Source organism: Neofelis nebulosa, chromosome 13 (genome assembly GCF_028018385.1).
Source record: "Neofelis nebulosa isolate mNeoNeb1 chromosome 13, mNeoNeb1.pri, whole genome shotgun sequence".
Classification (NCBI taxonomy): Eukaryota; Metazoa; Chordata; class Mammalia; order Carnivora; family Felidae; genus Neofelis; species Neofelis nebulosa.
In genome coordinates, this window is record NC_080794.1 from 78,078,924 (window position 1) to 78,105,637 (window position 26,714).

At 51.4% G+C, this 26,714-nt stretch overlaps 1 protein-coding gene across 2 annotated transcripts in view; it reads right to left on the reverse strand.

Moving 5' to 3' along the window:
• The window catches only part of HSPA12A (heat shock protein family A (Hsp70) member 12A), a 166,840-nt gene that overhangs the window by 33,828 nt on the left and 106,298 nt on the right, over positions 1–26,714 (reverse strand). For both annotated transcript variants that reach the window (XM_058697886.1, XM_058697887.1), the window contains 2 exons: positions 1,797–1,882; positions 159–286 (listed from right to left, as the gene is read on the reverse strand). In XM_058697886.1, coding sequence (XP_058553869.1) covers positions 159–286; positions 1,797–1,882 — 214 coding nt within the window. The remainder of the gene's footprint in view (positions 1–158; positions 287–1,796; positions 1,883–26,714) is intronic.

The following is a 26,714-nucleotide window of genomic DNA, read 5'->3' on the forward strand; positions in this document are numbered from 1 at the left end:
GCTGAGCTGGGCCACAACCCAGGACCTGCCTCCTAAGTGCCACTCACCTGCTCCTTAAACTAACTCCCTTCCCCTCCCCCAGGTCCGCCCCCAAGTGTCCACAGGTGCACTGACCGGTGCCTGCACTTGGCCCTCCCCACCCATACCACAGCACTCACCTCATCACGTGGATACATTCTGGCTCCTTGGTGAAGCTGTAGGCATAGCCACTGGATGTGGTTCCAAAGTCAACGGCCACCACCACGAGAAAGGTCTGCTGCTCCGAGACATTCGGGTCAGCGTCATTCTGCAGATACACCAAGTTAAGGTGTGGGGGTGGGGAGTGGCGGTGGCCCAGCCTGGCTTTCAGGAGGATACGCCGGGGTTGGGGGGGGGAGGGGTTGTGCCCAGCTGTGCCCCCCACTACAGACAGAATTCTGGCTCAAGTGTGCCGCACGGTGAGCCCTATGGAGAAGGCAGGCCAGCCTCAGCCCCCCACCCGGGTAGTTCAGGGAGCAATGCAGCTGTCCCTGAGTGGAGGGCCAAGCTGACAGGGTGAAGTCACTCGCCTAGAGCTTGCCCCCACCCCCTTTATCGACTGCTTGTGACCATGACAAATTATGGAAGTTTCGCCATCCAGTCCGGAAGCCCAGGGGTTCCTTGACTGACACAATCTTCCCCTCACTGCCCTCCCCGAGTTCCTGTGCAGACCTCCAGACGCTGCCCACCCAGAATATTCTCTGCCAGCTGTGGCCTGGGCACACCCAGGCGAACACTCCATCTGCTCAGGTGTGTTGTGAGTGGGAATAAGGCTTTGCATGCCAGGGCCCCTCGCCATGTGATCCTGGCAAGTCCTGTCCCCTCGGGGACCAGAGACGTTCCTCAACATTAAGCAAGCGGGTCAGGCCACTCTAGCTTTCCAAACCATTTTTTTTTTTTTTTTTTGAGCATGTAGACTTTTTCATATGTCCACAGAGCTCCACATTGGAAACCAATACATTCGGGGTTTGAAGTGTATTGTTTAGAGCAGGGGATGAGATCCCCACCCCTCTGCCCCTCTGGCCTCTCCCCACTGACCCCCATCCCCACACACCCCAAGGTGACCCTGAGCTCTTACAGGAGCCCTCAGGGTGCAGAGTTTGCAAACCTGCCATACGACGGCCCAGCCATAGGTGGCCAGCTTCCCGGGTCCCCCAGGACCGAGGGAGTTCCAGGACGCTGAATAAGGTAAAACGCAAATGGTTCCAGGAAAATCAGGACAGGCTGGTACCCAGGAAGCCACCCCTCCCCCGGTACTTTTCTCTGGTCGGCTACGTGTGGGCCCCTTGAAGAGCTGCCTCACAATATCCATCTTTTCAGTGAGGGGTCAGGTGGGAGCAAATGCCCAGTCTCCAGCCCCCTCGCTGCTCAGGTCTTCTCTCTGGGGCCGGCTGTGCGAGAAGCAAGCCCAGCCACACGCGTGTGGACACGGCAGTGAACCGTAGCAACTGCATTTCACTGGAGCACCGGCCAGATGCGGCTGCTCCCTTCCAGAAGGACGCCTCACCACCTCTGGGCCCTCGATCTTTAAAGGGTTGCTCCCGCCCTGCCTGCTACCCACCCAGGCCAAGAGCTCCAGAAGCACCAGTCATACTATAGAAAGCCTTTCCAGGCCCAGGGTGGGGAAGGGGCTGGGTGGGCTCCCGAGGCTGGTACCAGAACAATATCATCTCCACCCATGAACGTGAGGGGCTGCCCAGCAGCCTGTCTCGTGAGGACACATCCAGAAAGCAAAGATAATCAGCACGTACCCCCACACATACATACGCATTTCTTACCACGATATGGGAAGGGGACAATGGCGTTATTCCCGTATCCCCCAGACTCCGGGCCGGAGATGAATATGCAGACGTGGGGGCTGTTTCTGAAAGGAAAGACAAATGGACTTAGAAGTGGCCCGGGCTGACCCAGGGGGCAGAAGCGAGCTGCCTGGCTTTGCTGCTGCAGACGCTACTGCCCCCGGAAAGCCAGCGAACGTCGTAGGCAAGGCTGAACCCGGCCATGAACGTAGAGTGTCTGTTGTGGCACCCCCTCGCATGTGGTATTTAAAACTTGGCCAGACGAAACGTTCTTCTTCTCCCAGTGGCCACCAGGCCTCTCACTGCGTGCCACCCCCACCCCCCACTTAGCAGAGATGCTGCCCAATCCCCACGTGGCCTCAGCTCCAGGCTTGCGCCCCCTGAAGAGCTGGTTCTTAAGCCAGGCACCATGACAGGCCAAACCTGCAGCCACCTGTGCAAACTTCTGGGTACCATGTTTTTTGAAAGAGTATCCACAACACAACCCTCAGGTTCCCTACCCAACCCCACAGACCAACAAGCCCCCTTATAGGAACATAGGACAGGACCGCAGCTTCCGGAAGGAACTTCCTTGCTTGGTGGACACGTCCCCTCCTCCCTCCCTCCAGCATGAGGCCGCATCACCACATGGGGAACTCATCTCTCTTCGGCGATACTGAAGGTCTTTGACATTCAATAAGAAAAACCACAGGGGCGCCCGGGTGGCTCAGTCGGTTAAGCAGCCGACTTCGGCTCAGGTCATGATCCCGCGGTTCATGAGTTTGAGCCCCGCGTGGGGCTCTGTGCTGACAGCTCGGAGCCTGGAGCCTGTTTCAGCTTCTGTGTCTCCCTCTCTCTCTGCCCCTCGCCTGCTCACGCTCTGTCTCTCTCTGTCTCTCAAAAATGAATAAACATTAACAAATTAAAAAAGAAAAAAGAAAAACCACAGCAGAATGACAGGTGGATCAGCATACCTAGACCCTGCACGTGGGGCCCCATAAGGTCAAACCAGAGAAGAGCCCAGAGCAAAGCAGACGAACGTCATTTTGTTGATTGCCCTGCTCCTCTCGCAATTATTCCGGTGCTGACGTTTGTCCTGACACCTTGCGAGAGCCCAGTGGCTCTCCCCCAGGAATGAGCACCCAGGGAGAAGTCACACTGTCCCCGCTGGAAGCCCCACACTGCTCTCCCTGCCCACCACCGAGGACCCACAGGACCAGCAGCGGAGCAGGGACGGTAGGCTCCCACCCTGGTGACAACGGCCGACCCTGAGCGCCTTCCAATACCAGGTGTTATCTGGGGTGCTCTGCGAATACTCCCCATCTAGCAGCACACAGCCTGATACCCGGCAGGAAAAAAAAAAATGGGTACTTGGCTAAAACAATACTTGTGGTCAAGGAAACCCAGAGGGTGTGAGGTGTCTGACAGAGCCTAGATGCTTCTGCGGGAGGACAGGCGTGGTTCCATCTGCTTCTGCTGCCAAGTCACTTGGGTTAATCCCACACACTCACTGATTTTTGTTTTTTTTCCCGCTTGGTGAGAGCTCAAATAGCATCACTACAGCAGGTGCCAAACGGGCTGAGGGGATGAAACGAATCACGCAAGAGTGAATGTGAGGCTTCAGATCTGCACAGCCACCTCCGCTCGCTGCAGGCATACGGTCCCCCTCCTCCTGAGGAGCCTCCAATTCCAACCCCTGGGAGACACGTGCAGAAGCCAGTAAGGACAGAGCCCGAAAGAGCTGGTGGGCGAAAGGGCTTCACCAGCCATCCCTCCAAAGAAGACAAATGGTCAAGAAGCGCGTGAAACGACGTTTCGCATCACCGGTTCGTGGAGACACGCGAATCCAAACCACCACGCGCTAACTGCTTCACGCCCACCAAGATGGCTGCTATAAAAAAAAAGAAAGGAATAACAAATGTTGGCAAGAAACTGGGGCCCTTGTAGCTACCTGGGAGTGCAAAATGGTACAGCTGCTCCGGAAAACAGCGTAGCGGATCCTCAGAAAGTCAAATATAGGAGTTACCGTATGACACGGCAATCCTACTCCTAGGTGCCTACCCCAAAGATCTGAAAACAGGGATTCAAGCTGGCATGTGCATGTTCACTGTGATGTTATTCACAGTCGCCAGGAAGTGGAAACAAGCCAAGTACCCATGAACAGATGAGTGAACAAAATGTGACACGGCCATGCCATGAAATATTACGCAGCTGTAAAAAGGAATGAAATTCTTGTACACGTTGTAACATGGATGGACCAAGAAAACACTACGCCGGGTAAAATACGCTGGACGCAGGAGGACAAATATTGTGTAATTCCACTTGTATGAAATATCTAGAGCAGGCAAGTTCATAGAGACAAACAGTAGATCAGAAGTTACCAGGGGTTGGCGGTGGGGGGGGAGGAAGGAATGGGGAGTGCAGAGTTTCTGTTTTGACTGATGAGCAAGGTTTGAAAATAGTGGCGAAAAAAAAATGTTGAAAAAAAAAAAAAAAAAAGGGGCGCCTGGGTGGCGCCGTCGGTTAAGCGTCCGACTTCAGCCAGGTCACGATCTCGCGGTCCGTGGGTTCGAGCCCCGCGTCGGGCTCTGGGCTGATGGCTCGGAGCCTGGAGCCTGTTTCCGATTCTGTGTCTCCCTCTCTCTCTGCCCCTCCCCCGTTCATGCTCTGTCTGTCTCTCTCTGTCCCAAAAATAAATTAAAAAACGTTGAAAAAAAAATTAAAAGAAAAAAAAAGAAAAAGATATGTGTCGGGGCGCCTGGGTGGCTCAGTTGGTTAAGCCTCCGACTTCAGCCCAGGTCATGATCTCACAGTCCGTGAGTTCAAGCCCCACATCAGGCTCTGGGCTGATGGCTCGGAGCCTGGAGCCTGTTTCCAATTCTGTGTCTCTCTCTCTCTCTGCCCCTCCCCCGTTCATGCTCTGTCTCTCTCTGTCCCAAAAATAAATAAAAAATGTTGAAAAAAAAAAAAAAAAAAAAAAAGAAAATAGTGGCGAAAAAAAAATGTTGAAAAAAAAAAAAAAAAAGGGGGCACCTGGGTGGCGCCGTCGGTTAAGCGTCCGACTTCAGCCAGGTCACGATCTCGCGGTCCGTGAGTTCAAGCCCCGCGTCGGGCTCTGGGTTGATGGCTCGGAGCCTGGAGCCTGTTTCCGATTCTGTGTCTCCCTCTCTCTCTGCCCCTCCCCCGTTCATGCTCTGTCTCTCTCTGTCCCAAAAATAAATAAAAAATGTTGAAAAAAAAAAAAAAAAAAGAAAATAGTGGCGATGGAGGTTGCACAACACTGTGGATGCAATTAATTCCCTTGATGGGTACGCTTAAAAAATGTTGAAATGGCAAGTTTTATGTTATATATACTTTATCACAACAAACATGTTCTCATTAAAAAAAAAAAAAAACACGCAACTTGCTCATCTTAGAAAGCAATTTCGGATTCCTGTTAGCACCCATGGGTTGGTGCTCTTGAAAAGAGAAGGGAGACATAAGCCAGGCTCCTGGCCCAGCCTGCGAAAGTCCACCTGCTTTGCTAATCTCCCGGCCAAGGGCAGCCCCTTCCATAAAACAGGGGGGAATCCTGCCTCTGCGCCAGGGAGCCCAGCCAGATGGGCCTTTCCGCCTGTCGGCGAGAAGTCTGCCCTGCCCACGGCCCCTTGGGCAGCCTACAGAGATGCCATCCAGCACTGGGAGCCACCTTCTCTCCACCTGCTACCTGCAAAGCCCGCGGCCGTGTGTCCACATTTGCACAGAAGGTCTTAGAAGATACCAAATGTCTAATTGCCCGGTAAATCTGGTGTTGGCAATTAGCAAACAAGCTATTATCTACAGACAAACCATCCACCCCGCTGTCTGCTTGGTTCTAATTATCCCATCACTCAGCTCTTCCCAGCGCCTGTCCCACTGACTTGCAAAAGAGCATGTGTTGGGCCACACGTTGAACACATGCCTTGGGCCCCCAGAGGACTCCAGGATACGTGAGGACAAGACACAAGGATTTTTTTTGGTTCTTCCTGTCCCTCCCCCACCCAGTTCCTTACAGGTTACTCAGCCGGGCCTCAGGGCAATTGAATTTCATGGACTTTCTCCATCAGAAATGAAATCGCAGCTGTACCATGTGATGATGTAAACCTGATTTGCATAGAAGGCATGGAGAAGTAACATTTTTATAGATGCATCCATATCATGCACGCCCACATCTATAGCTTTGCACAACCCAAACCAAAGACTATTCACCAGTTAAGGTGTACCAATCCAGCACAGGAGTACGCAAAGCCTGCAGTGACATTACTGTCTTATTTTTTAGGATGTCCAAGTGGTGCTCAAAAATTCGTGGGGGAAAAGAATATGGAAAAGCCTACTGCAGGTCCTGAGGGGTATGGGGAATTTCCAGCGTGTTCATGATCTTAACCAAGCTGGACAGCTCTTGTTCAATGGGTAAGTAATTAGGAATAAACAGAACGGGGTCAATGGAATATTATTTATTTTTTTAAATTTTTTAATTACATTTCTTGATCTTTGAGAGGCAGAGAAAGACAGAGCATGAGTGGGGGAGGGGCAGAGAGAGGGGGGAACACAGAATCTGAAGCAGGCTCCAGGGTCCGAGCTGTCAGGACAGAGCCCGACGCGGGGCTTGAACTCGCGAGCCATGAGATCGTGACCTGAGCCGAAGTCAGATGCACAACCGAATGAGCCACCCAGGTGCCCCAGTGGAATATTACTGATCTATGGGCATGTGACAGATCTGAGATAAAAGTTGATATATGGAATATCTATATGCACAAGGCACCTGAGCGTCCTGGCTACTGCTCATACATAGGCCATAATCCACAGCAGGAAACGCCAACCATCACTAATTATGGACCTGTCTGTGCTTCTCCATAAAGCCACAACAATAACACCTGCCCCGTGAATATGCCCACCTACATAATAGTCCAGCACGGTACACACAGAAGGCCTTGAGCCCATTGGGAACAGAAAAGCAAGGCAGAGCTAAATGGAGATTTTCAGAGTGCAGCCTTGGGGGACAGAAAGGCAGCTGATGGAAACAGAATTGACACCCATCTGTGGAGGCAGGGAGAAGAAACTGGCAAACCAGAGATTAAAGAAGACTACTCCACCAGGAAGTGTCATCAAGGGCAGAGCTGAGGGACCTGAGACATTAAAGACACACTCCACCGTTGCAGCTACATTAAATAGACACTCGCAGTATCTTCTATTCCAAGCACTAAGTCACCCTGAAATGCGCTAACACAGAGGGATTTGATGACTTCACATCACAGAATCAGCGAAACACTGAATACTGCAAGAATGCAGACAATCAGCCACGGACCTATGGTAAGCTGAGGGCGAAGAGACCCTGAAGCTTTCCAGCAGAGCAAGAGACATTGCCGGGTTTCCTTTGCTATTAGTTTCAAACAATTTAATGTCACTTCTGTCTTGTGTATTTGCTATGCAATTTTTTTTTTAGTTTGTGTGAATACAAAAATAAGTTGATAAGGGTGTTTCTAGGTTCACTCAACCTGGGACTCATCTCCCAACACATTCTTCAACCAAGTCACTTTTAAGATAATGTTTATGGCAAAGAGGTATAGATAAAGAAATGAAAATATCTTTGCAGCAAAGTAGAGGCTATAAATAAGTAAAAGTATGGCTCAACCCACAAGTCTCCTGCCACAGGATTTTCCTAGAACCCCAAACCAGATAGTGGAAGAGAAACTAATCGAATTTACTAGGTTAATACTAATCACTTGCCTTAAGGGTGTGAGAATTAAGTCACAGATTTCATCGGGGTTCCTCCTATAAAATGCCAGACATGTAAAATTCAGACACGTTTTTATTTGCTCCTGGCTCTAATGGCTTTAATCAAAGCAGATGTTCTTAAAATAAAAAATAGTCTGGATAAGAAAATGTCAAAGCCAGCCATAATTCATGAACTTGCTTGTCGTTTTTCCCTGCTGGAGACATTAGTCAGCAAATGGCCGTGAGCAGAATTGTAGACTTTCTGAGATACATAAAATCAATGCTGCTCCATAAATACAACATAAAAAAAAAAAAAAAAAAAGACAGAACCCTAGGGCTGACTTTATTCTATAAGGCTGTAGGCTCATATGTGAAATGACAGGTGGCCTCAACAATGGTGACTCCCCAGCTTTTCCAAATAGACCTTCTTTCTAGTTTTCAGATTCATATATCTATCAAATGAATGTCAGTTTCAAGAGGATTTTTAAGGTCTAGTCCTTACAATTTACAAAATGCAATAAATATTTTCATTTCTTTCCCCTCCTAGCTGTGAGATAACAGGTATTTGCTGACAATTGCCTAAAACCAGGCTATTTGTAAAAAGCTCTCCCTTTCTCTCTCTCCTTATATGCCTTCCCCGCACTGTCATCTTTGAAAATTGATCAGCTCAAGGTCATGGGTAGGTGACGGAAAAAAATCTTTTAAGAAGGAAAATAAAAAAAAATTTATTACCCTATAACAGGCTCCATGGCTAGCTGAACTAATGCATTATTACTGTAAGCTGAACTTCCATTTCAGTAAATAATTTATGGGGTTTCTTTTTTAATCACCATGGTTGATGTCCAGAGTAAATGGAAATTTTATTGGCATGAACTGGGAGACCCTCCTGGCTACAAAGAACACTGAGTGTAAAATAGCTGCTCTCCAAACACTAAATAATAATTATGGAAATGAGTATTTACAGTGGCAGAAACCACAACACCGGGCACAGCCGAGAGAAGCAGGCTACACCAGGCCCATCCTGACACTGGGCACATCCTCCAATTATCTACCCCTTGGGATGGTTTAGGAGATGAGGTGCCCCAATGAGAGAGAACTGGAGGAACTGGATTTCCCCAGAGGCAGTGAGCCCTCCAAGTCCCTGTGACCCCAGACCATGAGCAGGATGGTTCACATGCACATATGCATCTAGGTCACCACCGGGGGAGGTGAGGAAATGGTTCCTAGACCAACAGGTCTTCCTATTAACTTTCATGAACTATATCCAGCAACCTCACAGCCCTGACCCCTGGAACCTGACATTTGGAGGGGCTCCATCAGATCACCCCCTACATGGTATTAAAATATTTCTGCTCACCTGGCTTCAGTTCCACAGACCTTGGGCTCATCTGAGCAGGGCCATGTTTCAATTCATCTCTGATTCTGCAGTTCTTTACATGTCACAGGCACTCAATATGTTGAGTAGGTGGATAGATGGATGGGTAGATGGGTGGATGGGTGGATGGATGGATAGATGGATGGATGGATGGATGGATGGATGGATGGATGGATGGATGGATACATAGGTAGGGGAATGTATGGATGGATGGATGGATGGATGGATGGATGGATGGATGAATGGATGGATGGAGAAATGGGTGGGTGGATGGCTAGATAGATGAACAGTTGGGTGGATGGATGGATATATGGAGGTATAAAAGGATGGGTAGTTAGATGGATAGATGGATGGGTGGATGGAAGGGTATGTTTATACCCGTGGATGGATGTTTATATGTATGCCCATAAGTGGACTCAGTTACTATCCACAGATTTGGAGGGATACAGAGGTCTTTTCCAACTGAGGCATTGACCCCCCCTCCCCAAGTCATAATATTAATAATACATGTGTTGAGTTACTTCCAACAATGTGGAATCAGCTCTCAAAGCACCCGGACCTGCCTCTCTCCTCAGACGTTCCCTTTGGTCATTGGAACCACCATCGTTTCCAGATAGGTTTCCTAGACCCCTGCCTCCTGTCTTACTGCATTCCCAAGCTGAGTCATTCCTGTGAGAGATTCTTAGCATCTTTCACATTCCCTTCCTCCTCTGCAACCACAACCTTGGTCCAGATCCTGCTGACACTCACCAGGGCTCCCGCCCAGCATCTCTCAGACTCCCTGCTCCAGGTCTGCCCCTTCAAAGTCATGCTCCCCTACAGGCAGAGCCACCCGGTCAAACTGAGGTCTGCCCATAGAACTCACCACTGTCAGGTTCTTCAATTCCCAGACTCCACAAGATGGAAGTCTAGCACACTGCCAGCACCGGGCCCTTGGAAGTCTACCCCACCTCCCTCTGTGGCCTCTCCTCCTTCCATCGCCCCACCCCCTTCCCAGCCATATCAAACCTTGTCACAGAGCCTGGATTATCTGTGCTTGGTCTTGCCTCCATACTGTGCCCAGAGGACACCCTCATTCTGCAGTATCCTCCAAAAGTCAGCCCCCTCTGTTTGAGGGAGGAGAGTCTTCCTAGCGTTCTCAGCCAGGAGGAGAAAGGAACTTGTTCATCAGAACCTGGGGACTAACTGACAAAACCCGGACTGCTACGGGACAAGTGCCAGGTTTCTCCAAGAAGCGAATTACAAGGACAACATACAGGAAAAGAGGGGAAACCTATAGATAAAAGCATCTCAGACTCGTGCATCAGAATCACCAAGAATGCTTGTCAAACAGATGGCCGGCCCGACCCCCCACCCCAAAGTTTCCACTCTGACAGGTCTGGGACAGCTGAGAACTTGCATTTCTAATGAGTTTCACATCAACCTGATCAGCCCCAGAGACTGACCCCCATAGCTGAAGAGATGCTTAAGAGACATAGTAACTCCAGACCCTGCAACGCATGAACCTTTATTGGATCATGATTCAAACGAACAACAACAAAAAAGACCAAGTAGAGGGAACAGACACATCACCAGCCTGGGCTGCGGGGCCAAGGGGCATGTCTCCTCAGAACCAAGACAGCTTAGGAACAGGAACAGCAAAGCCAGAGTTGGCTCTGTTGTTCACAGGAGAGCATTTGTGAGGGACACGAATGACTCCCGAGGGTGACACAGACTATGCGTAAGCGGGCGGCTGGAGAATGCACAGGCACGTTGGCTCACCTCCCTCTGGACACACCTTCTCCCTCCGTGAAGTGGGGCTCCTCAGGGCCTCTATCACTACGTTTCGATAAACAAAGGACATAATTCAGGAGAAATGCTCTGAAATAACAGCCCCCACTTGCCATCTGCTGAATTCCTTAATGGGGCCATACGTGCATGTACAGTTTCGACTCTAGGCTCTTGTATGAGTTTGTTCAAACTCACATTATTCATTTGAAATTATTAGAAATGAACAGACCCAGAAACCTATCAGGAAAGCCATCACGTTACTCACGGAATGTGAATTTCATGCCAAGCTAAGAGCTTTATAGGTGTAGCTCATGAAACCCTGCTGTGCGAGTGGGGGCTGTGAGGCACTGTCATTATTCCCATTCCGTGGATGAGAAAAGTAAGGCCCAGAACGCTAAGGAGTCCACACTGTCAGGATGCCACGCAGCTCGACAGAGCTCTCCAGCTCTTACCCTGCCTGCCTGCACTACGCCCGATATCAGGTCTCCGACAGGTGTCACTGCTCACGACAGGTGAAGCTACAAGGGAGATGTTAACATAAATCCCCATTTCACCGGTGAGCAGACAGTGAGGGGGAGGTCAGGAGGTCACGATCACAGGGCACTTTCGAGCCCTAGCTGGCGAGCTCTGCCTCCAGGCTCAGAAGACTGTGGGGCTCATGCTTCCTTGGGCTCTGAGGCCCGACAGTGCTCTCCATTTTTGAAAGCCGTTATTCTTCCAATCCAAAGATCAAGGCGTGGGAGGGGCTGCTGACAATGTGGAAGTTAAACGTACAAGCTCAGGGTCAGGAAAGCTTGAGTTCAAAGCCTAGTATGGCCACTCCCAAATGCACGATGTTGGGTGAGCTACTTAATTTCTCAAGAGCCTCAGTTTTCTCTGGAAACTGGGGGGTGGGGGGTTCATAATGATGGCGATATATTTTATAGGGTCGCTACAAGGACGAAATGAAATAATCCCCATAAGCCCCGGTGCATGGCAAGCATTCAATAAATTATAGATGTTATTTATTATCACTACCATCATCATCATCATCATCATCATCAAATAGGTCCAATTGCTGTTGAGTAACGGGCCATGTGCCTCCACCAGGGGACAGGCGAGCGCCCACATATGCAACGCACAAAGCCAGCGAACACTTTTGTTTTCAGTGGTGTCTCTCCAGGCTTGTTAATCAAGGATAAAAAGACCCACCGGACAGACGCTCGGCACATAGAAGCTTCAGGAAACCTCTTAGTGATGGGAAACAGTGCTGGTGCTGCCACGGGTGAGAGACTGTCTGGCCCCGGCTTCATTGCTCAGCCCATGTGCTCCCCCCAGGGGCACTTTCAGAAGGATGGGGGAGAATCTGGGAAGCCACATGCCCCACTCCCATCAGGGAATTCACTGCGAGTTTTCCTGTTCTCCACGATGAAGCACATTTCAAAACTGAACAGGTAAATGAAGAAGCTCTCCCACCCCAAGGAAAAGATTCCACGTGCCTGGGCCCCCGGAAGACCCCGGATTAGACTTCCCCAAGTTCTATCATGAACAGCCTTGGGACAGCTCAGTCTGCAGAGGCCACAGCACAGGGGTGCCGACTGCACCAAAGGGAAAGACAGAGGCAGTGCCATTCTGGCCCGTTGGTCTCACACCGAGTGGAATATCTCCCCTCCTAAGCATTCACCATCTGTGCCTGGGGAGGGGGAAGGGAGGGGGGAGACCGGGAGGTAAGGGTGCGGGGAGACAGACAGCTGGTTCTCCCCCCCACCCCTTCAGCTGAACCTTTGTCCATCTTCAGGCAGGAAGGGCTGCCCTTAGCGCATGTGCGCCCCAGGCTGGGGAACCTGAGCACAAACTTCCCATGCTCTGCCAGTGCCCTGAGAGCTGAGGCTTATGCTCATACATTACAGACCCCTCTGAAGAGCGCCTTAATAGAAGAGACAGTTTGCACGCTGCACAAAGGCACCTGCCTCGGGGGAGGGATGTCTCCCAAGCAGGGCTGCACCCATCCGTAGGTAGGGGTGCCATGTTCTTACCACAAAGGTGCCATCCCAAGCCATGAAACGAAGGGCTTTTTCCAATTTTCACACCCAGAGCAGATCTTTTACTAATTCATCTCAAAGTACTATAAAAGTACTTAATAGTCAAACAAGAAAGGAAATACCTCCTAAGGTACTGAGTTCCCCATCACGAGAGGGGTTCAAGCTAAGGTCAAGAACCACTTACTAGCAGAAGAATAACAAAGGGTCAAAAAACTGGGAGTGCGTAGGAATAGACTGTATAGATTCATGCATGCCCTCACTATCCATCAGGAGCTAAGAAGCTGTGTTGCAGTGTGGTTAAGTACAGGGGGGGGACTGGTCTAAATCCCAGCTCAGTTACTTACTGGTCTTGGTGGATCCAGCTGTGTCCACCCAAAATCCATCTCTCTCTTCTTAACTAACCCCCAATTCTACATGACTAGCCAGGGGGTGGAGGAAGGGGGACCTTTCCCCAGCCCCAGGGTCGATCCTGAGTAATCTAAATCAATCATGGCAAACCTCTTCCCCTTGCCAATGACAAGTGGAAATGGGTTTGTGACCCATAGTTTTGGCTCATGGAACACGAAGGAAAGTCAGCTGGGGGGGGCCTCTGGGAAAAAAAATTCTTACTCTAAAGACAGTGCCCAGGAGAAGAGTCATGGGCATGTAGAAACAAAAAAACCAACACCCGTGGGTACCATCTTGCCACCACCACCAAAATAACCCCCATCCGTTCTTGAGGGGGTCCATGAGCTGCCAAATCAGCCTGCCTTGGAGCTTGCTGGACTTCCGGACTTTCCATCCTGAGTCATAATTAATTTCCTTTTTTCTGGAGACAAGATAAAGGCAGGTCTTTCATGCCTTGCAGCTAAAAACCGATGCATAGCTGTGCAACCTTAAACAAGTTACCAACCTCCTCCGTGGCTTGGTTTTCCCTCTGTATTAAATAGGATAATAATAACCCTTACCTCTCAGGATTAATGAGGATTAAATGGGAACAATGCAGGCAAAGGTTTTAACAAATGTGACTATTATTATTTATACAGTGTCTCATTTTATCCCCACAAACAACCCAGTGAGGTAGAAAACAGGTTGTTGTTAGCCCCATTTAACGGCCGAGGAAACCATGGCATAGAGAGGTTAAGCATCTTCCTGAAAGCACACAGCAGTAAGTGCCTGTCTCCAATGCCCGAGATCCTTCCCTCCATGACATTCCAGCCTCGATGAGGTTCCAGGACTCTGTGATTGCCCAGAGTCTGTGCCCTGGGCAGCTAGGGGCACGGCACCGCGAACACTGAGAGCCGTGGAGGGAGTAGAAATGAGGGGGGACTGCAAATGGGCACGAGTTTCTTTTCGGGGCAATGAAAATACTCCGGGATTTGACAGAGGCGACAGTTACACAACTGTGGGGATATACTAACAGCCACTGAACTCTATACTTTAAAATGGTGAACTTTATGACAGGTTCATTTTTGTATGATGTGAATCTCAAAAAAAAAATCAAAGAGCTGGTGGAAAGCACTCTGTAAGGAAAATTGTCCCCTGTCCCGCCTGTACTCAGGAGCGCAGCCTTCCTCCCTGGAAGCAGACATCAGTCACTCCCACCCACCCTGGCCGCCGCTCCCTCCCGCCCTCCCTCCAACCCTGGGCAGCCACCAACCTCTCTGCCTGGCAGTTTAGGGCAATTCTCTCGGAATTTGTCCAGTGGCAAAGCTGGCTGCCAGTGTCGGACTCTCCGAGCAGGCCGGGGCCAGCAGCTGGCTCTGGCCTGTCCCCAGGCACCCTGAGCTCTGGCAACATGTGAACAGAGGCACAGAGCAGGGACGGTACCCCAGTCACCAGCTGTATTTTCACTTTTCCCCTAGATGTTCTGTAGCTGCCGGCTGGCCAGAGCTGAATGCCAAGCTTCTTCCTGATGGAGGGCTGCAGACACAGGACCTGGCAGTGCTTCCCCCCACAGACAGGCAGTTTCAAGGCATTCTGGAATAAATGCCAGAAGACGCCCAATACTCTGCAGCCGTAACCAGCCCTCTGCAGGCGTCACTGCCCCATCTTGTCGGGAGGGCAAGCTGCATCAGCATTAGAACATTCTTCTGTGTAATGACTTGTATGTACCACTGCCACTGAGCCAGGGTCCTGGGGCTGGCAGGTGTTCAGGAGCCTGCCTGAGAAATGGCTGCTTCCAGAAGATAAAGAAAAAGAGAAGGCAAATGCCACAAGGGGCTCCAAAGAGCACCTGGGGAGGCCAAGTATGGACCATCCACTGTGGCCTGGACGGGGGCTTCCAAGGGGATGACACATGGGAGGGAGCATCCCTGGATGCTGGACACCCTCAGGAACCAAATACCCTCTCAGCACGGGTGGCCCTGGCATCTGGACACAGAACATTCCTCACACGGTGGGCAAACACTGCCATGTTAGCAGGCAGGAGAGAAAATCCTTTCAGAGACTTTTAAAGACTTTTTAAGTTTCGAATCCCTCATTCTTACTTTTTTTTTTTTTTAATACAAAACCTTCAATGACGGATTGACATTCTTACAAAGAAAGAATTAGTGAACTGGGTTAAGATATTGATTAACTTGAGACTTTGCAAAGCTAAGCAGGCATGGCAAAATTTCAAGAGAAACTACTCTTGCAAGGATTTAAAATAGAGTACCTACTTCCAGGGTGGTAAAGGCAGGAAAAAAACAAAGAAAGAAAACCAATGAATAATTTCCCAAGGACCAGACGTGCTCAGAATCTTTTCCCAAGGAATAGAGAGGCCACGTAAAGGTACTTTCCGGGGAATAAGGTTTACTTCCTCAGGCTACTCCACAGAGCAGGGGGGATGCCCCAAGCCACAGGACCCAAGGTGTCTCCCAAAGCGTCTCATGGCCCGCCTAACACCAAGCAGCTTTGATGAGGTGGGCAGAGCCTTAATATACTACATAAAGTACTTTATAGAATACATGAACATACGACATGAATCCCCAGGAAATAATGCACATTCTGTGTTTAGGGGCCACAGTGAGGCCACACAGATGGTCCTAGCTGCCCACACACCCTGGGGCATGCATGTTGTATGAGCACGAGTGGGCTTGAGGGCACTCGGCCTCCAGGACCCCTGGTCTAGCCGCTGCAGTGCCTGGGAGGCAAGAACCAAGGTCCAGGGAATGGGAATGGGACTTTGCACGCGTTCACACACACACACACACACACACACACACACACACACACACACCACCAACCACAGATGACCAACTGCCCAAGCTGGGGCTTAGGAAGGACTTCCAGGGCATCCATAAGCCCAGGTGGTCTGTCTGTGGCTTTTTATTACTGTTGTCCCACAGGCCTGTGCCTCCCAGGATGCGGGCCTGCCTGCTTCATTAAGCCCAACCCTGTGCATGGGCAGTCTCTCTGACTGCATTGTTATCTTTAACAGCTCCTTCTGGAACTCAATTAATCAACAGCCATCTCCTCTGCAGAGCAGAATGCTCCAGACACAGAGTGACCAGCCTGACTCCCCACAGGCACACCCCCACTGAGCTGGGAATGTCTGAGAGCAGGGCAGTGACCTGCCCTCTGGGGGGTGACCTCCAAGAGGAGCCCACAGGAATGCCTCAAACTGGGAAAAGTGGGAGCCCGTGAGAGGGACACCGGCACAGGTCTGTTCTCCTCGCCCTCATCTCCCTGCCTCTCTCTCTCCCCACAGACATAGTCCAGAAGGTCTTGATGATGTGGACCCAACTCTGAGGGCATTCTGGGTTAGCGAACAAGAAGACTTCCAGAAGCTAAATACGCGGTGGGGAATTTCTACCCAAGCTGAACACATCCCTGTCCTGGGACCCAGAAGTGAGTGCACATACGAGCCCACGACAAGATCTATTCCAGAATGTTCACAGTAGTATTTTTCATCATCGCCCCAAACTGGAAACAATCCAGACGTCCATCAGTAGGAGAATGGCTGAACCAAGTGTGGGATAGACGTGCAATGAAACTACTCCACAGCACAATCACTTCAGCATTACCTGGGAAGTTCATCAACTAGGGCCCACGTGAAACAGTCCCCTTCCCCCCTCAAGGCCTGTGTGTGCGTGCCCATGCCGTCCTCTGCCCCATCCCCATCGGGCTGCCGTTGATCTTGTCTAGGGGACATCCATCATACGGGTATTTAATTCATGAGACTCCAACTACAAGTTATCAGGCCAAAACAGGGTGAATGATTTCAATTTAAAAATTGTAATTAATGAAACTGTAAAATTCCATTTTTCACTCTTTATTAGACACCGTGGTAAAGTGCCACACGGGGATTGGGGTAGGGGAGGCAGCCCCAGGGTGGTGATGCTTGACTGGCATCTTCAAGGTCAAGTTTGCTGAGCGCACAAGATAGGGAGAGAATACCAGGCAAAGGGAACAGCGTGAGCAAAGGCAGAGAGGTGTGGAGGGCTTCCCAGAGGGCCCCGCCCTCTGCCTCCAGGCTGTTCCCCTGGATCGAGTCTATCCACCAATTTCATCAGGTTTACTCCAAGCCTCAAGCACCGACTGTGGCTCTCTATTGCCCTACATATCAGATCTAGCTTGTTAACCCATCAGATGCCTCCATCAGCCCCTCCCCACTGCTGCACAATCATTACTGTCCCCATAACCCCCTGCACCAGCTGGACTGTTGTTGGACATCTGGGAAGCCATCTGCCATCCTGCAGGCCTGGCTCATGCACCCGTCTGCAGGGAGAAAAGGCCCCGCTGCCCTTGCCCCACTCTGCCCCTGCTGTCCTTGCCACGGGAAGAGCTGACTCTCGTGGCTGCTCTCCAACCAGGCCCAGCCCTGGGCTACCCTTCTGGGGTTGGGGATGCGATCCAACACCTGACGTCGGCCGGGCCTGGGAAGACACCTGGTTCCACCTTCACCAGCTCTGCCACAGACACAGCTGTCCGGGGCCTCAGTTTCCACGGCTGCAAAGCGGGTAATGACTATTCCCCCCTCATAGGGCTGTGTGAAGACTACAAGGGAAGACCTAGAAAAAAGTTCCAGCACTGAGCTGGAGACAGAGCAGGTGCTCAAGAAGCACAGGCTTGCCTGCTGTTTCAAGACCCAGAACACACACGTGCTGGCTGAGGTTTTCCACCTGAATCTCTACCTGAGGGCCACTAAGCCCCTTCCCGTGTCCACAGCATCACGTATGCACCCCAGAAATCACTGCGGGCCAGCAGGGTGACCGTCAGCCTCCCCTCCCCGAAGCTGGCCAGGCTAACTCATGCTGTGTGTCCAGCCCCAGAATTTCCACCCAAGCTGAAAGCATCCCTGCCCTGGGACCCATCAAATCCATGACGAGGATTCTATTCAAGAGAAGTGAGTGAGGATATGTGCCCACAAAAAGATCTGTTCCAGAATGTTCACAGCAGTTTTATTTTCCATAATCTTCAAAAACTGGAAACAATGCAAACATCCATCAAGGGAGGATGGGTGAACCAAGTGTGCTGCAGCCATACAATGAGAGTACTCAGCAATAAAAAGGGAACAAAGTATCAATACACCCAACAATGTGAATGAACCTCAAAAGCACGATTTTGGATAAAAACCCTGGACATGAAGGATTCCATTCACATGAAGTTCAAGAACAAGTACATCTAAAGTGAGGGGCGCCTGGGTGGCTCAGTCAGTTGAGCGTCTGACTTCGGCTCGGGTCATGATCTCACAGTTGATGGGTTCAAGCCCGCGTCGGGCTCTATGCTGACAGCTCAGAGCCTGGAGCCTGCTTCGGATTCTGTGTCTCCCTCTCTCTCTCTCTCTCTACCCTTCCCCCCTCATGCTCTGTCTCTCTCTCCAAAATAAATAAACATTTAAAAAAAATTTTTTTAAGTACACCTAAAGTGAAAGATGTCAGAACAATGGTTCCTCACCGGGTGGGTAGAGACTGCCTGAGACAAGGCACAAGGGAATGTTCTAGAGGGATGAAAATATCCTGTATCCTGCCTGGTGGGTGGTTACACAGTGTCTCACCTTCCTATGGCTGCTGTGATAAATCTTGATTAACCTAGTGACCGAAAACCAGAGAGTTTTCTATGGTTTATTCACATTGTGGATGGTTCATTTTCTATGGTTCATTCACATTGTTGGGTTTATTGTTGGGTGTATGTTTTCTATGGCTGCTGTAATACATCTTTATTAACATTGTGACCGAAAACCAGAGAGTTCTGGAGGTCTCAAGTCTGAAACGGGTCTCACTGGGCTAAAATCAAGGTCCTGGAGGCTCCAGAAAAAAAGCCATCTCCTTGCCTTTGCCAGCCTCTCGAGGACATCTGCATTCTTTGCCTTGTGTCCCCTTCCTCCGTCTTCAAAGCCCGGAGCAAAGCATCTTCCAATCTCTGTCTCTGACCCTCCAGCCTCCCTCTTTCACTTTTAAGGACCCTTGGGATTACACTGGGCCCACCCAGATAATCCAGGATAACCTCCTCTCCTCGGGACCCTGGATTGAATCACACCTGCCCCGCAAGGTAACATGCGGTGAGTGTTGCGGGAAAGCGGGACACGCACATCCCTGGAGGGCGTCCCTCAGCCTCCACACACATGGTGCACATGCATGTAAAGCTGTGCACTTAGCAGTCCAAAGCTTCATGGTATTGGTGATTACACCACCAATCACAACACTAAGGAGCAAACAAGGACGGCTCCGGGTGTCCTGTCCCAAGAACGACTTTGTAGGTACCCCTTCCCTTAATCCCACACCACCCTGCACCGGTGCCCGGCTTTACAGGAACTGAGGCGTGGCTGAGAGCAAACCTCTCTTGCCGCTGGCAGGAGACAAAGCTAATTGGAACCCGAGTCTGAGGACTCCAGAGCCCTGCTCCTTGAGGTCACCAAAGACCTCTGCTATGGGGGTCAGGAAGGCGGCACAAAGGAGAAAGGGTTTCCTTCCAGGCCCGCTTTTACTGCGATGTGGGTACAAGGATTTCCCCTAACTCTGCTCTGGGACCAGGGGGGATGAGAAAAGAAAAGTCAAAGCAGAGTCGTGGAGCGATAGACGCTGCAAACCGGGAACCCCCCATCCAGAGGGGCAAAGACCGGACTTTTATGTGGAATCTCTCATTCCTTTCAGTCATAGGCCAGGTATTGAAACGGATGAGCAAACGTTTGTCCACAGGCCCCCAGCCTGCCACTGGCACAGCCCAGACCGCCCCTCCCCTGCTCCTCCAGGCCGCCAGCAAGCAGCAGCCTCACCCCTGCAGGGCCTGTGGCACTTGTGCTGAACTTTCTGGAAGGAAGCCAAGGGGCTCCTGGGAGAAGGGACCTGTGGGTCCCTGGGGAAGACCACAGAGGCAGCTGTAATGAGGGTTCCTGACACCAGTGTGGCTTCCAGATGGGACAGGGGCCCTGCACCCAGTGAGCCTCTTCCCCTGTCCTCCGCCCAGGCACCTGCAAAGGAGGAGGGGCCAGGCCTATGTCCACCTGGGGGCCCCTGACCCCACACCAATATCTGGGTCCCGGGTCACCTTTATCCAGAATCTAGTCTAGCTATGTGGGGCCAGTCGCGGCTAAGAGCGCCTCGGCCAAGCGAGTCAGGACTCTAGGAGGAGAGAGTGAGGGTTACCATCCAGCACCTCGCCATGCCTGCACAGAGCCCACAAGGGGGGCCGCCCGGCTCATCCTGCTGCCAGGTGTTTGCTGCACGAGGAAGCGAGGCATCTTGGGGGTGGGGGCGAGGGATGTGAGGGAGCATGACAGAAACGATCCAGAACAAAAATTTTTGAAGAACCCACACTTTGGGCTCAGAAACCAGCAGGCCCACCACTCTCTCCCTCCCACTCCTTAACCAAGGACCATAAACTTTGGAGACTCTGTGTCCTTGTTCATAAAGGGAGGACACTACCCACTGCCTCATGGTACTCGGTTCCATGAAAGCCCATCTACCAGCTTTGTCTTGCTATGCCTGGCAGTTCTGGAAGTCTGAGCACCAAGGGGGTTAATGGGGCTGACTCTGGATGTGGTTTCCTCTTTTCTTCCCTTGGATTACATTTTCCTTTTTTTTTCTTTTTTTTTTTAATGTTTATTTATTTTTGAGACAGAGAGAGATAGAGCATGAACGGGGGAGGGGCAGAGAGAGAGGGAGACACAGAATCGGAAGCAGGCTCCAGGCTCCGAGCCGTCAGCACAGAGCCCAACGTGGGGCTCGAACTCACAGACCGTGAGATCGTGACCCGAGCCGAAGTCGGACGCTTAACCGACTGAGCCACCCAGGCGCTCCCTTGGATTACATTTTCCTTGATGGACATGTGATGATCTTGTCATGAGAAACAAAGTTACCTCTCACTCACTCAGTGCCTGCCCAGGACAGCAGCTGGGGACAGAGGAGAGGGTTGGGCGGGGTGGGGTGAGCAGAGTGTGGGGCTGGCTTGCAGGCATCACTTTTTGCACACACACACACACCCCGGGGGTCCTGCTGGAGGCCCCTGCCTGCTCCTCTCTTTCCTACACCAGAACCCCAACCTCCACCAGCTCCCCATGATCACCGGGCTCCCACCTCCGGTGGGGGGGCGGGGCCAGCTCTCCCCCTGGCAAACCTCTCCAGCAGCCCCATGGGGTAGGCTTTATTTCTCAGCTCCATCCCACAGAGGAGGAAACAGAAGCTCAGGGACATTTCCAAGGCTGCCCAAGGCCTCTGCAGAGCTGAGACTGGAACCCGGACCTAAACTCACCTGCAGTTCTATGCGGACCCCCAGATGGAAGTGCAGGGACCTGGCCTGGAATGGGGGTCTTGAACTGCCTTGCCCTTGGCCTCTTCCAGGCCTGGGAGTGGAGCTACACTTAATGGGGGTCACCTCTGGCTTCAATACTCAACACCGCCCAATGTCCCCAAATGTCCCCTGCCTGAAGTGGGCCATCCTGGTGCTGAGGCAGGAATCCTGCAGGGTCGGGGGGGAAGGGGGGTTTCTCTGTTTGGCTCCCAGGCCTCACCCTGGGCTCTGATGACCTGGCTGTACCGCTGGGCTCCGACCTTTCCAACCAGCACGGCCCGAGGGTTTAATCATTTACATCTGGTCAGAGTCCCGGTGTTCAGATGCCAAATCTGAGCACAAGCCTGGAGCTGGCAGTGTCCAGGAGATGACCACACGGCCCACTGTGGGTTCTGAGCCCTGAGGCTTTGGGGGAAGCGGGCAGGGAGGGTCACCTTGAGTTGTAAGCATAGCCACAGATGGAAACCAATTTGCCAATTCTGAGAGGGACACCGGTTGTAAGCTGGGGCTGGGGAGCTGCGTGAGGGAGGAGCTCTTCGGGCAGAAGGAGGTGAAGGTCTGGGGACGGGAAATCCCAGACTGCTCCTCAGTGAGGCACGGGATGAGCGGGGGGCCATCCTTCTGCCGCCGTCATCGTATTTCGGGCTTCTGTGTTTGCTTTGGAGTTGATTGCAATCTCATTGCTATTGTTCATTAGAAACTGTCCCTGCCCCCCAACCCCCACAGTAAGATTTTCGAGGAGCAATTTTAACAGGACCCCAGCTGCATTCTTCAGCGCGTCTGTATTCTCACGAGGCCTTACTCTACAGGAAGACATGTCCATTACATAACTCAGTGAGGAAGTCTGCGTTGCCATATGAATATGCATTCAATGCACGAGGTATAGATACAAATAACAAGTGGGCCACAGTGCATTCCTACTGCTCCGCGATAAATCCCATCCTGCTGGCTTCTCTTCCTTCCAAAGTAGCCCAGGCTCCGTCCCCCAGCATGTGGTGCTTTGGAATTTCACAAGCAAACATTCAGGAAGACCCCAGGAGTACAGCATTAGGGCAGAATCAGTGTCTCTGACCAGCCAGATTCTTGTGGGTTCATGTCTGAATGAACCATATGAACCCCAAGAGAAGACCTACCAGAAGCTTCTAACACCTCTTAGTCTTTATCTTCCCCTGTCTCTGTCTCCCTTCCTCTCCACCTCTGTTACTCCCTCTCTCCCCATGCATACGCATACATGAATACTTATACGTGCATATGTACGTACACACACACACATACACACACACACACACAGCAGCCTCTCCCGAGATGAATCTAACAGGACCCGGCAAGGCTCCAGCAGTATCAGGTCTCCGCTGGGTCTACAGCACCTCTGACCACTGTCCTCCTTATGACTGGCCCCTAGAAGCCCGGTGCCTTAGGTCAGACCACCCCCTGCTTCCCAAACCCTTCCCCGGGTACCCCTGCCACCGTCACACACAAGCTAGGTACTGCCACCCCAGTAGCCGTATCCTCAGCCTCCCCCCGTCCCCAGTATCCCAGCCCAGACAAGCAGAGTTTTAGTTTGCTCTAAGGGACAGCATGACCCTATTCTGCCACTAGGTCACTGCGTGCTGTTGAGGTCACTGCCACTTTCTAGGAGAGAGTTGGCTTTCAGAATGCTGAAAGCATTGGCTCACAGAATGCTGACAGCCTCTACTCACACCCATTTCTGTCTCTGATCACGAGGCCACAGTGATGGCTGATAAAGACCCAAAGGTACAGAGCACCCCCTCACATCTCTACCAATCCCTTGTTCCACGGTGCCTCAACTTACCAACCAGGAAACCTCCCTCCCAAATTGCCTAACATAGCATTATGAAGTTATTTTGCCAAGGACAGACACCAAAACTTTTTTTTAAGTATTTTTAAGTTATTTAGTTATTTTGAGACAGAGAGAGAGAGCAAGCGGACAGGGGCAGAGAGACAGGGAGAGAGAGAATCCCACGCAGGCTCCACACGGTCAGTGCAGAGCCCAGTGCGGGGCTCAAACCCACAAGCCCCACGAACCACAAACCCACAAGATCATGACCTGAGCCAAAGTCAGACGTGTAACTACCTGAGCCACCCGTGCGCCCCTGAAATGTTTTTTATTAAACCTATTATCTGCTATTATATTTGATTCATAAAAGAAAGGAAAATAGGACCTCATCGGTTATCTGTTGCTATTAAAAATGAGAAAGTTTCCCATAGGCCGTTCATCTACCCTCTACATGCACAGCCCTCACCTAGGAACCACCTACTGTGGATGACTTACTCGGTTACTAACACCATAATTGTCTGTAAGAGGCAATTACTCCCTGACCACAGGACAGTGCTCCCCCCAACTCCTCCCCTCTCCCAGCAAGTGACCCCAGCCCCTGGCCCGGGGTAACAGTTCCAGGGACAGGTCATAATCATGCCTGGACCTAGGGGCCTCCCTTGGGAATCTGGACTGGAGCGAGAAAGACTGGGGCACCCATAAAGTGGGCCTGCGGGGAGGGAAAGACAGGCCACAAGCAGAGTAAAGCAGAGGAGATCGGGGTGGGGCGGGGGCAGAACCCCAAGCTCCCAGTGCTTTCCCTCCTAGAGCCGGCATGGAGGGAGTTCCAGGAGCCATCCTGGGATCTTCTACAAAATCCCCTTTTGGCTTCCTCTAATGAGAAAACGTGCAGTTACCTGAAATTAAAAGCCCTACTGAACACTGACACAAAAAATAGGCAACCACCGTGTCGGTGGAGGAACTATGCAAGGGAACAGAGAAGGCGGCGCCTGGGGCTCGACCGACCGTTCAGGACCCTCACTCAGGGCACTCGGACGGCACACTTTAGTCCTCTACCTTAAACGTTACCTCTTCAAACACTGAAATGTAACTCCTGCAGGGAGGGACAAGTCTTTAAGTTACGGATGGCAAACCGGTGTAGACCCCGTGCTGTCTCCGATTGGGAGGGGCTGGCTGGACTGACGGGTTAAGAAGGATTCTGAGAGGACCCTGGGTTCAGTTGGGAAGTGTGCAGAGGGAGCCAGCCGACCTGGATTCTTACGCTGGCCTCGCCCAGGACCTGGGAGCAGTCTCCTCAGCCCTCCCTGACCTCAGTTTCCCCATCTGTAAAGCGAGAGGGCAGGCCCAGCCCCGACATGTGGCCGACCAGCTCCCACTTGGCTGTCAATGCCACCTACGGGCTCTGTTTCCTCAACAACTTCTATCTCCGCTTTGGGAACAGGACTTCTGACGTTTGTGCCTGTAAACAGTTTCTTATCCCAACCGGCAGAGACGGCCCCTCAGGGACAAGGAGAAAAAGAAAATAAGGGAAGGAAGTGACCAGAGGAATTTAGCCTTTAGCCCGTGGAAACCTGGGGACAAACAAAGAGGCCGGCCCGTGGCCTCCGAGGCCGCAGACCCGAGCACTGGCACCTATATGATCCGTGTCCCACGCTGGAACCGGGAATCTGTGCCCGGTCAAGACCACGGGGCTTTTTTGTTTTTATGTTTGTTTACTTTTGACAGATAAAGGGAGCATGAGTGGGAGAGGTGCAGAGAGAGTGGGAGGGAGGGGATCCAAAGCAGGCTCTGCCCTGACAGCACAGAGCCCGACGCGGGGCTCGAACCCGCGAACCGTGAAATCATGACCTGCGCCGAAGTCGGCCACTCAACCTACCGAGCCCCCCAGGCGCCCCCACGGGGTCTTATTTACGAAACACAGAAGGCAACAAGGAGGATCCCTTTAGTGCCAGTTTATGGAGAACAACTGACACAGGCAAAACCCACTTCCCGCTGAGATGTCAGGGTGCTCAGTGGTTCCACCCGACAGAACTCACTACCTTCCCAGAGCCTCTGGGTCCTGATGGCAAAAATGGAACACAGTCAGCAAAACTGCTCGAAAAACATACCAAACATCTGAAAAGCAAAACAGTCACAAAAGTCCAGCTAGTATACTCCAAAACGAGGTGCAGATACGAGAGGGACCTCTTCCAGTGGGCCGAACCATTTGAGGCCCCGCTCTGTAACAGGGCAAATATATATATATATTTTTACGTTTATTTATTTATTTATTTTAAGAGAAAGAAAGCGTGAGTGGAGGAGGGGCAGAGAGAAAAAAAAAAAGAGAGTAAGAATCCCAAGTAGGCCCCGTGCTTTCTGCACAGAGCCCCACACGGGGCTCGATCCCACAAGGAGATAGTGGCCTGAGCTGAAATCACGAGTCAGATGCTTAACTGACTGAGCTACCCAGGAGCCCCTGGGGCAGATAATTTTAAGCGGGCACTCATCCTGCAGCAAACAGACACACAAGCGTTTCTGCCACAACGTGGAGTGTTTTCCCGGAAATCTTCACCTTCTGCAAAATCACACACTAAAAATAATAGGATTCATGGGAAAGACGGGGTGGTGCAGGTCGCTCAAGACTTACAGGACCTTGTCACTTGAGGCTTTCCCAAAATAGTCATGGCTCTAGCTATACCCTAGCAGAGTAAGCCGCACCAGCCCCTGGACCCAAAGCCCCAGTGGGCCAGTCGTTGATGGTGCTTCTCCTTTGAGACGATGGGCCTCAGGGTCACTCACTTCTTTTTTTTCTTTTTTTTTTTAATTTTTTTTAACATTTATGTTTTGAGAGACAGAGAGAGACGAAGCGTGAGCAGGCGAGGGGCAGAGAGAGAGGGAGACACAGAATCCAAAGCAGACCCCAGGCTGCGAGCTGTCAGCACAGAGCCCGCCGTGGGGCTCGAACCCACCAACCGCGAGATCATGACTGAGTCAGAGTCAGGTGCTTAACCGACTGAGCCACCCAGGTGGCCCAGGGTCACTCACTTCCTACAGAGACCATTCTCACCCCAATCAAAAACCCTACCCAGGGTGTCACCTGTATACACTGCGTTCTCACAACGCAATGCCTTCCAGTCCCTTCCCTGGCCCTCTCAGCTTCTCCCTTCAGCCTGAGGGGGGTGGGGGCCGAAAGATACTAAAACACCCACAACTTGCACTAAAGGAAGGTGCACCTGTAGACTTTTAGCATTTTTTTTAATTCCTGTCCTATTTCTCTTCCTTCATGAGAAAGCCCATCCCCATCTATCGAAACAAAACACGCTGGGAAAAACGGTCAGTGAGCCAACACAACTTGCACGCACCAACATCCTTTCCCCGTTCATCAATCATGCAAACACGAGCTGTATAGACCAACAACCAAGTAATTGCCAGTGTAAGATAACCGGGAGTTGCTTTCCAGATAATTCGACCGTGAGTCACATCTGATTTACAACAGGCGGACTTCTGGACCCTACACATTCACAGAAAGTTGTAACAAGTGAGCGAATCCA